Source organism: Apostichopus japonicus, chromosome 11 (genome assembly GCF_037975245.1).
Source record: "Apostichopus japonicus isolate 1M-3 chromosome 11, ASM3797524v1, whole genome shotgun sequence".
Lineage (NCBI taxonomy): Eukaryota > Metazoa > Echinodermata > Holothuroidea > Aspidochirotida > Stichopodidae > Apostichopus > Apostichopus japonicus.
Window position 1 is genome coordinate 14,748,261 of NC_092571.1, and position 13,528 is coordinate 14,761,788.

At 37.2% G+C, this 13,528-nt stretch overlaps 1 protein-coding gene across 6 annotated transcripts in view; it reads left to right on the plus strand.

The window, feature by feature from the left end:
• Nucleotides 1-13,528, plus strand: part of LOC139976007 (NAD kinase-like) — a 52,770-nt gene that overhangs the window by 17,870 nt on the left and 21,372 nt on the right. For 3 of the 6 annotated variants that reach the window (XM_071984378.1, XM_071984380.1, XM_071984381.1), the window contains exon 2: nucleotides 8,243-8,329. In XM_071984378.1, coding sequence (XP_071840479.1) covers nucleotides 8,243-8,329 — 87 coding nt within the window. Of the gene's footprint in view, nucleotides 1-2; nucleotides 833-2,300; nucleotides 3,357-6,289; nucleotides 6,328-8,242; nucleotides 8,330-13,528 lie in introns of those variants that run through there. The other 3 variants (XM_071984382.1, XM_071984379.1, XM_071984384.1) reach the window with 3 other exon arrangements.

The window sequence follows — 13,528 nt, forward strand, 5'->3', positions numbered from 1 at the left end:
GTGGTATCATGACTCTGCATTTATCCAGACCTATACAGTATATTAACCACACAGGAGGCACGGTTCAGTGAACGTTCCATGTAAAACATTTCTTTCAGATGCAAACCGAGGACTTGTGACAATTTCTTTCTTCTTTTGGTAACTCGGTGGATGTTTGTTTTCAAGATGTTAGCCCTGATGAATTCTTTCTTAATCGGACTGTGGTAAATTGGATCTGTGTCTGTTTTCTTTCAGCTCTTTTAAGCTGTTAATGTTTTTGGTATTAGGGCAACCATAGTGTAGGAAGGAAGACGCTCAGAGTTATATATTTTGAGTGTTAATATTATCGTTTCTAGAATGTCAAGCAGAACAGGAAGATTTTTCTCCTTGAACAAATATACATGGAAATTCACACTTTCATTCTCTCATTAGGATCCGTGGATATTTGCTGCTCCAGCATGGTTTGACACCAATGTTATAAAGAGAGAAATGAGCCCCGCTTTCAGTTTTCTGTTTGGATGATGAGTGCTACAGTATTACTGTAAATTTTGTTTCCTGGAACTTGTGTTTTTATTGCAAGGTTATCAGCCTCGGAGGATATTTTGGGGCTCAGGTTTATCAAGTTTTATATTTTAACCTTCTCAGTTGTCAAGTCATTGTTGATTTTGAAACATTTCAAGAGTTTAATTTAGAATGTTAATTTGCTAAAAAGAGAGGATATCGGAACTACCAAAAAATACAGTAAAATGCCTTCAACAACATATCCGGGAGATTTGCACCACCGGCTTTGCAATGGCCCGAAAAAGCTGTATACTAAAGATCTTTGCAAGGGTCTGAGTGATTCTTTGGACCAGTAAGTAAAACCAGTGATTTTTTAAGTTGGCCTGGTCATTTCTGAATACAGTACATAATTGCTAAGAACTGTATTGATCATGCATATTAGACACAGGTACCTATAGCTGTTCATGCTTTGAATCCTGGTAAGGTTTTGCTCCAAGCAGTTTTTTATTTACTTCTTCTTTCAGGAAGTGAGCTGTAGCGTGACATAATTCTAGCACTGTATATTTCTTGTTATAATTGTTACCATTCTGAAAAGGAGTATAAAAGGGCCTATGATGTCAAGCGCTGTCGCTTTTATACAGGTAATCTGTACACGGTAGAGAGCGGTTTGTTATTAGTTTGGCTCTGGATTTTAAATGGCAACTAACTCATATTTGTAGTTGTGAGTCATATATTACTCAATAATAGTCCAATTCCCTCTCCTCCCCCTCCCCCCTTCCCCCACTCCCTACCATTTCTAAATGATTAGTTGAAAATTTATTAAGGTGGTGACACACTGATCAATGCATCTGCCACAACCTTTATGTAATGTATGAATATTTTCATCTGTACATATATATATATATATATATATATTTATATATATATATATATATATATATATATATATATTCTACTATATTCTACTATATTCTACTATATTATGTACTGAGACTGGTTACATTATGGACCCCACTTCCACTACCCTCTATTTTTCACAGATAATATATTGTTAAATACCTGAAGGCCATTACACTCTACCATTTACGGATTCCTCACCCCAATGAACATCTACGTTATATAATTGGTGGTAAGCTTCCTCTTCCAAAATTCCACTATGCCGTTCAAAAAATGAGAAATGGGATTTGGGGAGGGGGAAGGCTAGGTGACTATCTGGACCACACCCTATTAGACCCTCTTCTACTTCATGGGTATAATATATTACCTTTCTTCAAATATCTGTCATTAATTCTGATGATGCGAATGTTTGGCAGAGGGAGGGGATTTATTACATTCCATGGCTGTTGTGAGAAATATTGTCAATTCGTCAGGGATTATTTTAACCTAAATACACTTCACTGACAAACCCCCCCCCCCCGACCTACAAACATGACTCCCTTATTTTATGGCTCTATCATCGACCATAATTTTCCCGTTTCATAATTATATACGCCTGACGTTTTGATCCTAGCAGTATCTTCTTAACCTCATAGGCTCAACATTCAGGAAGGACATATATAACCTTTCTTCTGCTCCCCCCCCCCCTTTCCCTGTCACCCCTCTTCCCCTAGCTCTCTCCCACCTCATATCTCCAGTGCACTTTCCTGTTTTTTATTTTTTTTTTATTTCACAATTATAATATACAATATTCTGAAAAATATTACCCCAGAATAATCTATAGCTAGTATAGAACAGTAAGTATATATGTGTCAAAGGAAGCATAGATGTCCTGTTCATAAATGTGTTTTTTCCTTCCTAGAGGTAAACAAGAAATGCCTAATTACCCCCCACAGCGAGAAGCTTTCACTTACAGTACTTACATAATTATCAAAATGCTGTTATGCGAAGCTCTTAGCTTTCCATGCAGGCAGTTAACACATCTGCAAGCAGACAAAATTGTTGAAAATACGGATCTGAACCGTCGTAAAATTTAACTTGTTTCATTTGTTTATAAATAGCACATGACATTCACTATGCATCATCCATGTTCCGGAATATTTTAAAAAACCTTTCTCCGAATTCGCATCATGAGTTGGCTTTAAATCATCGTCCACAATGTTTTCACTGTCTACGTGTATATTGATTAGCTCACAGCCATGAATCGTTTCGAAAGGGAAGATTCCATAAACTGAAAATGTAGATAAGAAAAAGAGGGGAAAAAAAGGAAGAAGAAGCAAATATAAAAAAAAAATCATCCCCATCAATCATAGTTAAGAGCATTGCTTAAAGTGTAAACAAGAGGGTGGCTATAGATACTATTAGTGATTGCAATGGAATTGCACAAGAGCATTTCTGAAAATGGGAAGTTACATATGGACTGATGAGTAATGATATTAGTTGTTTGCCACCTCCACAATACATCGAAGAACTCTAGTACTAATATATTTGTATACGTTCAACCACGACTTATGGGCTGTAATTCTGTACGTTGGCTCTTAGCTCAGTTAATTAATGGAAGCTCTGTTCTGTGACCTCACACTGGATTCATAGTATTTTATTGTATGTAGACTCCTTTTATCGTTTACGAGGATGTATTTTGAACACAATTTGTGGAAAAGGTGATTTCGTTTCGAAAGTATGAAATCTAATGCTGGAACTACTAAGATGATGACTACACAGTATAGCCCTGCTGGTATGTGTGTGCCTAACATGAAGCCTGCATCTAAACCCAGTGCTACTAGTGTGTACGTTAACAGCCTGTGTTGTGGCATGAATAACTTACTGCTGACTGACGTCGTTGAAGATGAATCCTATGTTAGGCCGTCTGATAAATTGAGGCATTTGAACGGTTTGATATCACCCCCCTGTACCGTGGATCGAGATCCGTTCGAGAAGCAGTAAGTAGTTTTGTAACAAGACTTTGTTGCTTAAGACAGAAATTTTACAAAAAATATATAAAAAATACAAAAAAAAATTAAAATCAGACGAATTCCATGAAATTTTGCAATGAGGATTTGTGTAAAGGCTTCCTTTTTTTTTTTTTTTTTTTGAGGAATAGGGAAAGAGAGTTAAGATAAATTACTTCTATTGGCCTGCATACAGTCAAACCTATCTATTTTTGTGTGTACATTTTCAAGGTTTCAGGTCACCTACTGTATCTAATTCTCACATGGTTTTGGACATACAAGATATAACACATTCGGACAGCCACATGCAATCAAAGCACCAGAGTTATGGGCTTAACCTGCGATGTTAATCTATGAGTACTTTAATATAATAATTGGGATATTTTGACACATCTGTTGAGGGGATGGGGCGGTGTGGGTAGATATTAACATGAATGCTTAGTTACTGTACCATCTATGAAAAAACAGTTTACTGGTTGGTGTTCATGGGATTGCAAATTTCTCACCATTGGTGATAGAATAACTGTAGCTCGTTGAAACTGTTTCCTCGGTGGCCATGAGTTGGCACCTTCCATAGCCATCATGATGTACAACATTGATGAAAATTATTAGAAGAGACAGATTTCACTGATCTTGCTACTTTTTCGTGTAAAGACACAGGGTTTGGTTTCCATACGTCAGTAAAGTTTGTCAACAGCTCAACTTGCATGCTAAAAGTGCTCCAGCAACTTGCAAACTTTTCAAAAATTTTCGTGCTGAGATTGGAGACTGGTTGATTTTGGAGTACACTAGTACAATACTTGTAATAGGTAATGTATTGTGTGTTTGGTGTTTATTGTGGGTTCATTTTTGCATTAGGTTTGTACAATGTTGGTATACGTTTACATCACTCGTACAATGTGAGTTCATTTTTGCATTAGGTTTTACAATGTTGGTATATGTTTGCAACACTCGTAACAATGTAACGCTTTGTAACAATGTCGGTACAATACTTGCGATAATATACTGTAGGTAAAGATTCTTAAACTGGCTTTGTCCATTTTATATTGTTTTCATCTCGTTCCACAAACCTTCTTGGAACATTACTTCTGTACTCGCTCAAGCAGATGTTTTCAAATTGCCTTAATCGCACATTGTATAAGTTAAGCAAGATTACAACTTTGCAAGTAAGTTAATAATATTTCTACTGCCAATTTTTACTTGTAGTCATTCTCTCTTTGCTTATTACATTAAATATATAATGTAAGCAATATTTCCACAGTCCTTCAAATTCGTTCTAGATATATGGTTACAGTATATGTGAACTTGTGACTGCTAGTTTGTTTGAAACCTGTTTTATCTCGATCAAGAAACCTTTATAAGGAAATAATTTGGATAAATAATAAAGGATTTCAACACCATTGCTCTCACAGGGTGTACACTGTAGATTGTGGAAGTTTTACTGTACGTAATCTTATATTTGCGGATAAAGTCCAATAGCTTACAGTGGTCAATCTCTTCAAGCTTATTGCAATAATTGAGTAACGGTCACTCTCAGCGCGGGAGCGACATATGTTGGCAAATCACCCGCAAGGAAGCAAAGGGGTCATCTTTTCTTCAAAGGGGTCATCTTTTCTTCAAAGGGGAGTGAAAATTATCTAGTAATTGGCTTTCAGAGATAATAAGAATGTAAACAGCTGTTGCCCTGATTCTTGTATGTTAATTAGGGCTAGAGTATATATATGCTCTTCTACTGTTCCTATATAGTATACAGTGTAAATGCATAGGTATTACAGTATCATAATAGCTTAAGTGTTGATGTCTCTATCCTGTGAAATGTAATATGTACTGTACGTTCTCAAGATATACTATTTGTGACAGAATTATGCAACATAGTCATGTCACAATTCATGTTACTCTAAATGCATGTTTAATTCATGTTATTCTAAATGCATGTTTAATTCATGTTATTTTAAGTGCATGTTTAATTCATGTTATTCTAAATGCATGTTTAATGGCCAGAGAGTGTATTTTATAAGCAGTTTGTCAATTTTATGCAGGTACTGTACATGTACTGTAGCTCTTGTTTACCAATTGATCGTACTGTGTTTCACACTACTAGTTCGGTAGTTTGCACAGAACATGAAGTATTGTGAATATATATATAAGCCAGGCTCAGATATATAACCAACAAAACTGCCCTGAGCAGTCTGAGCTTATGTGATCATTCCCCAGTAAACATGATGAGGGGTTTTTATTCTGGCTGTGAGGACAATTTAGTGTCAGATTGAAAGATTAAAAGAAGAGTGCTAAACCCTGCATGTGTAATGAATTTACTATAGGTTCTTGTTTTCAACAAAGAATGATCTCTATTGCATTTGTGGAATTTGAACATTTCCAAATTTGCTTCTTAGATTAAATTGACATAAAATTCAAATGGTCATGCATTTTTGCCAGTCCTACTGTACTGCACAGTAGGGATTTAGCATGGCATATTGTAAAATGAAGTTGCAATTTGGACCCAAATATTATTCTTTAAAATATAAAACACGTTTGTGCACTTAGTAATATATATATTTTCGTCAACGTGTCGTGTCCCACACTGTCCATTTCTTTCTTTCGTTTGCCTCGGTTCATGTTAGCTTTTAGGGTGATATCGGGTGTTAATTCTTGTCTTAATCCTTTCTCAGCTTGTAAACCATATGGATTACATGGTGCTATATTGAACTCTCCCAACAATATTTTGCTGGCACCCATCACATTTCTAAGGACAAGGTTGCAATTATATAGAATATAAATACATAGGCTGATATAGCCGTGTGGTAAAATTCTGTGAACGTCTGTTCTTGCATATATATATATATGACATATGTGTAGAATTGTTGCCTTCTGCCCATACATGTTATTTCTGGAATATGTGGATACATTATTAGTGAATTGTGCATTCATCACTGAGGATAATGGAGAAGGGAGAAGTTTTTAGGTATTTTTTCATTACTGTATACCCTGTGAATTATGTATGTATGTATGTATGCAGGCCTGCATGTATGTATGCATGTATGTATTTTAGATCCTCCTGCAAGCAGGAACTCGCGAAGAAGCCTCATTGGCTTATCAAAGCCGCAAGCTGTCGAAGTCAGTCTCTTGAATTCATATTTTAACGTCCATGATTATGAATTGTTAATTGTCAACGACTCTGTAACTGGACGACATACAGTAATCTGTGAGTGACTTGAACCGGGGACCGTATGATTGAAAGGCACTGGCGTTAACCACTGAGCTAACACTCCACTTATGCCATGAGAACACTCTTAATTATTTAGGCATATGGAAATAACTGCAATTCATGTACTTTAGATTAGCATAGCCGGTTAGTATGTCACTCTGTGGTATCAGACACATACTATTACAGTGTTATTGTTTATCGTACATCTGTCTTGACATTGATGGGGAACCCTGGATATCACACATAGCTGGTATCTCTCACTATGTACACGTTTCCATTAACCAATACTGGGAACGTGATTGTGACTAAACTGAAGGTTTCACTGAACAGTTGGTTACATGCTGAGGTGCTATATTTTGTGCACGCATGTGTCGGTGAGGTGTGAAACCACTGTGCCTCGATATCTACACTAAGGTTCTTGTTCAGGAGGCCGTTGATCGCAAGTTTTTACTAACTATAGTTGTTAGTTCTTGTTGCTTTGAGAAGTTGCAATTATATGATGGACCTACGATTTTACTTATATATCATCAGTAGGAAAAGTTTACTGCAAAAGCAAAAATCGGGGGTTTCTTTTCGGAATTTTAGATGAAGATTACATCACATCTTCAACTTAATGAAGAGATATATAAAGTGCCACATTCTTGGGCATGTGGGAATCCCTTAAAAATATTTAAGTGGACCTCTTTTCTTGTAAAAAAGCAAAGAAAACTTGATTTGATCCAGTTTGATTCAAGATATTAATACAGTGCACATGTCCCCTATACAGTAGTTAATGCTCTTGGGAGTAAAATTTGAATATCAATTCAGAAATTAATGTATACATAGTACAGTACATGGGAGAACATTTATTTATGTTTCTGTTCCTTCAATTGTAAACTTCTACCCCTCCACCCCCCCATCTCTCCCCCAACACTCCTTTGTCTGTTTCTTGCTCAATTGTCTTCTAAATTGAAGAGTATTTCAGTACCAACCCTATAATGATAGACTTATTCTTGATGTTTTATTAATAAATGAGGCAGTTTATTGTCACACAGTGTAGTCAGTCACATGATGGATTGGCAAAACAATAAACAAGTTTCGGTTCTTGTGACTGCATGGACATTGTATCCCGAAAGGTACTGGTTATCTACAAACCTAATATCCTCAAATTTATAGAGTGGACTACAGTATGGTTTACAGAAGAATATAAATTCTTATCAATTTTAAAAGCAGGTACCTTAGTTTGCCCTTATTTATTTATTACAACTGGGCCAAAGCCTTCCCCTTATTACAACTGGGCCCAAGCCTTCCCCTTATTGCAACTGGGCCCAAGCCTTCCCCTTATTTCAACTTAACCTGAGCCTTCCCCTTATTACAACTGGGCCCAAGCCTCCCCTTATCACAACTGGGCCCCAGCCTCCCCCTTATTACAACTGGGCCCCAGCCTCCCCCTTATTACAACTGGGCCCAGGCCTTCTCCTTATTGTTTTCAACGTTTTTTAGCTACATACTTTTGACAATTCTTCCACTAGATACTATTTATTTATACACCATGTAAGTAAACTTGTATTGACATTACATTCTTATCTAATTAATTGTCTAGTAGTAAATATAATTATATACTATTTTGAATTATTTCAAAAGAAAAAACATGGTTCATTAAAGTTTGCCTTTCTCTTAATTTCATTTACAGACGTACAAGGTCCATCAATGCACCGATACCAGCCCCGTCCTTTGGTCCAAAGGCATGCCTGAAGAAGGTACCTCCTTCACAAATGATGTAAGTTAAACAGAACCACATTTCAAACTGCAGCTTTTATCTTACAGCATTCATAAAGTTTCATAAAATTTCCAGATGAAATGGGGGAGGGAGGGGGGTGGGGTAATCAGAATCTTGTTTACTCCTCTGAGAGGTAATAAAGCTGACCCAGACATGTCCATAATTGAGAATAGTCGGTGTCCAGATCAATATTGATTGACTCTAGCATTATGCAAGCGCGAAAAATGTCATGAAGATTGCTTACAAATCAAGTAGCTAGGTTGTAGTTATAATGCTACAGTGCTACGGCCTGTAGACTCGCACTCTCAGTGTTCACGTTTCTCATTCACAAGGGCAGGTAATTAGGGATCTTGAATCCCTGAGCATTCATTCACATGTATGTATGTATGTATGTACAGTATGTATGTATGTAGTTAAGATCCTCCTGCAAGCAGGAACTCGCGGAGAAGCCATCATTGGCTTATCAAAGCCGCAAGCTAACCGAAGTCAGTCTCTTAGATTCATATTTGACGTCCATGATTATGAATTGTCAATTGTCAACAACTCTGTGACTGGACGACATACATTAATCTTGGAGTAACTCGAACCTGGGACTTATATTATGATTGAGAGGCACAAGCTAACACTCCACATTGCAATCTGGATCGCCCTTGCGTGGACAGGCTCCTCCCCCACAAGGGAGTTCAGTTTTGCAGTGTCAGTTCCTAAGTTTACTTGATCATTCAAACTAGACAAAACTTGATCCCCCTTGGTTGTATCAGATTCCTCCCACCCCCCACTCCCTCTCCTTAATTCTCAGATGTGAACAAAGCCTGAATAGCAGCACTGTAGTCAACTGGTTTTCTTTGTAGTGTTGATCTCAGCAGAATATCGTACTAGAGGAGGAGTCTGTCCATTGCCAATATTATTCAACACTGTAAACCTTCTTCAGCTCTGTATTAGATACAGGTAATTAAGTTAAATCCTTGCTATTGATTCTGATCCTTGATAGAGCCTGTAGTCAATAGACAAAGTCTGTTTAGACAAAATTGATAAATGACGGAATTTGAGTCGGACGATGGTTCACAATGTCAATAATTAACAAACAATAAACGTAAACTTCGGACTCTAACCCTGTCACGAGGACAACTCTACCTCTGTGTCAGTTTAAATTTACTTTGTCCAGCTCGATCTCCGATCGAGATCGATTCCGGTCAAAGATGGCGTCCCTTTAGCTGATTTCAATTTATTTCTACAAGAAGGTGAAGGATCTCAAGGACAAGATATATATACCAAAGAAAGTTAAAAATTAGGAAAACAAATTCTGATGTCACATAGCAAAATTTGCTATGTAAATGTAGCCAAGTTACTAAGCAAATGACAATTCAAGATGTGTATGTCGCAGCATTGTTTGATACACAGAACATCCCTTCAGTGTTTCATGAGGAAAAAGTTGAATAATTATTTCCCCAAATGTTTTTGAAGACTTGTTTCAGATTCTTTACATTGTCTTGTTTACATTGTCTCATTATTAGCTATGCATATCCTTGTGATCCTAACTGTACTGTCTAATATCAATAGGAGTGTTTGAGAGGGGTGGATGGGGGGGGGGGGCTTGAGTTAGGGAGTTGGATGGAGCTGATACACAAAGGCATACACTGTAGGGAATCATTTACCGCATGAATACTTTTGGTAGTGTCCGCCGTTAACCCTTAATCCCACGTCTGGGCTGCAAGTGACCCCCCTCTTCCCCAGCTCGAAACTGCCAGTGGGTACCTCAACTTTTGGGCAGTGGGATGCAGGGGCACTGGGGCGTGACGACCCCACGATTATGAATAGCGAACCTTATTTCTAGAAGATTATGAATTACGAACCTTTTTACCAATCATGAAAAACACACCTTCTTTTCAATTATGAATAAGGAACCTTTTTTTCGATTATGAATAACGGACCTTTTTTCCAATTATGTAAAACGAACATTTTTTTCAACATGAATAACAAACCCTTTTTCCAATTATGAATAACGAACCTTATGACTAAAGAACCGTTTTTCTAATTATGGATAACGAACCTTACAGTATGAACAATGAACCTTATGACTAACGAACCTTATGATCATGAACCTTATGAGTAACGGACCTTATGAATATCGAGCTGCTCCCTAAATAATACCCTAGCATAAAAAGCTATCACAGCACAACTGACCATTGGATTGACCAGGCAACTGCTGTACAGTACATAAACCTCAACAAGGGCAGCAGCACATTGAATGAAGTCGTTGTCGGTCAATCAGGTTTGCATTACCTTTCCTGAGGCTGTTGTTGTTCTTACTCCTCAAATCCACTTACAGTATGTGATGGTGTTTGATCCAAGCGTTTTTCCTAATAATTGAGAGGAATTTCTGAAATGAGGTACATTATGTAACATGCAGACTCTGCGCTGACATTTCAAATCCGTATAGACCTGCATGAGTCTCTGTAATATAGATTAAAGTGTCCTCTATGATCATCCTGAAACTAAACACCGGTTTGATTGCAATTAAAAGCTCAAAGGAATGCTACTACAGTATATTTAATATAGTATACATAAAAAACATGCACAGTATATATACATGGATGTGCTCACACTGGGCGGCACCGGGCGGCTGCGCCCAGCAGTTCTGAATGTCGCACAGCACAAACAGTATTTTAAACATTTCCGCCCGGCAATTTTTTTGATGATAATTGAACAAATTTTACCATTTAACCAAAATCTGGGAGAATACATGGCACAGAATAGGGAAAATAGCACCACCTAAGCATACTTCATGTGCAAAGTTTGTCCAGTGGGGAGGGGGTACCCCACCCATGAGATCCCTCTCCCAGGGTGTGGATCACACTACCGCACAATCTGCCGGCACTCAAATATTCCTGAGCACATCCCTGTATATACTGTATACATATATAGATACAGTATATATATACACTAACAGTACTGCGCATATATGGCAAGTATCTGCATTATCCTGAGGCTTTTCATTAAATTGTCCCCTGGGTATATCAGTTGGCATCTTTGGTCATCACTGATTGAACCTGTAACCTAAAAGAGTTTTCTTGATGGTACTTGAATCCCACACCAGATGGCTATAAGTTACTTCCAAATACTGCATCCGAAAGCATCATCGTTCAGTTTACACTAACTCTCGAGTCTTTGAAGCCGCGTTTGGAATTACAATGATTTACATTTACACTCCTTTGGAATATTAATCTAGGTTATAAGCTGGCCTTGGTTATGGTCTCCAAAATCACCGACACATAAATTGCTAAAACAAGGGGGAAAGAAACCTGTCATGGAAGGTCATTTCGACCTCGAGGGTTTAAATTAAGTAATGTACAGTATGAGCGTGAAACGGACGTATTTACGTTTGCAACATCCCTCGTTCAGGTCTTTTTGTATATATGGGTTGTTAGTACTGTCACCATTCAATCACTGGTTTGGGATAAGGATAAATAATGCGCAAAATGGCTCTGTGGTGGATACTATGTATTTAATTTAAAATTCTAGATTGCCTAATTTGTAGAAGAGGAAGACCCACAATCTGCAATGACATAATGTTTTGGGCTATAGATGTTAATACTGTATTTAGTGTATTGTGCACTGAGAAAGTGTGTTTATACTTGCTGTATTTTCAGGGTGTCTCTGTTTCTATGTTGAACAATTCTGCAAGTCAGTTACAGTTCTTATAGTCATGTTACATTTACAGTTATTGTGCCTTGATTTTAACCTAGACTTGATCACTTAGAATTATGATAAATCTTTTATAAGGTCTTTGTGAGATTGAAGTATAGCATCCCAGAATCAATATAGCTTAATTCTGTAGCAACCGCAGTGTAAAAGGATTTACATCACTCCTCTCTTAATTACCTGTCTCCATTCTTCATTTACAGTATGCACTCAGATCTACCTGAGACCACAAACATTGGTAACATTATAGTACTGCACCCCCCCCCATCCACACTGACCCACAGGGTCAATGTTCACTTCCTCTCCCTTCCAAATCTACCAATGTTCTCAACGCTTACAAATATTTTTTCCAGTGTGACTTACATCCATTGGAACACAGTCCATTCCTGTTCACCCTGTACAGTGTGTACAAGTTTCCTTCAAAATTTTCCACCTTTAACTGAACTTTTTTAAACCCTAATTAAGTCAGTGTCATTCAAAATGACATTGTAAACATGACATCAGCGATTTGCTTGACAGTATATATCCTTTTATGGATGTAACAAAATGACTCTTAGGGTTCTGAGGGTGGCTTAAGTGTTCATTTGCAATGGGTGAATGAATGCTGTGAGATGGCATTATATTAAAGGGCACTTGAAAATTTGGAAGAGCCTTTGAATCCATCAGTGACAATTAACATACTGTATGTAATTTGTACATGTTGTCATTGTGGCTTTCCACTGATAGTATAGTGTAGATGGATGTGGGTAAAAGGCCTTGTATTGTTCACAGTGTATATATATATGTCAGCATATTGTACATATTGTGTCAGTACTGTGTTTTCGTGTACATGACTCTATGTGGAACAATTTTATCATATCGTTAAATGACTTAAGCGTTCACTAATATTCAAAGTAATATTTAGTCACATATAATGTTTGTTGATGGTTAGTATACAAACTTAAAATATAAGTGATATGCATACTGTATGTAGGAAACTTTGTTGTGAGTTAATTAAATTGGAATTCCATTGATATTTGGCATGTACAATAAAACTTTATGTTTCATTAAGAGACTTAACCATTGAAAATTCAGTAAAATTGATGGTGGTATTACATATTCAACTCCCATTACAATGGAGCTCACTAACTCATTAATTATTAGGACTTTTCCAAAGTTGAATTTTTATTAAATCTTCCAAACTTTGTTTTTCATCGTGTTTAATAGTATTTACTACCGTACGAAGTACTGTATGTGCCTGGGTGCGCATCAAGTTGAGAACCCAAATTACAAACGAGTTACTTGTTTCTTATTTACGATTGCCTTAGCCCTAAGGAAGGCTCGCATAGCTAACGGCCAAGTCGGGACTGGTGGATTTATCCGCGGATATGTATAATAAGCCACAGGCAGATAATGAGTCACACTTGAGTGCACACTGTCTCCAAAGTACCCTCCACGCTATACAGTTACATTCACTGCCATGGTCAAGCTATTACTAAGCCGATTTGAACACAATAG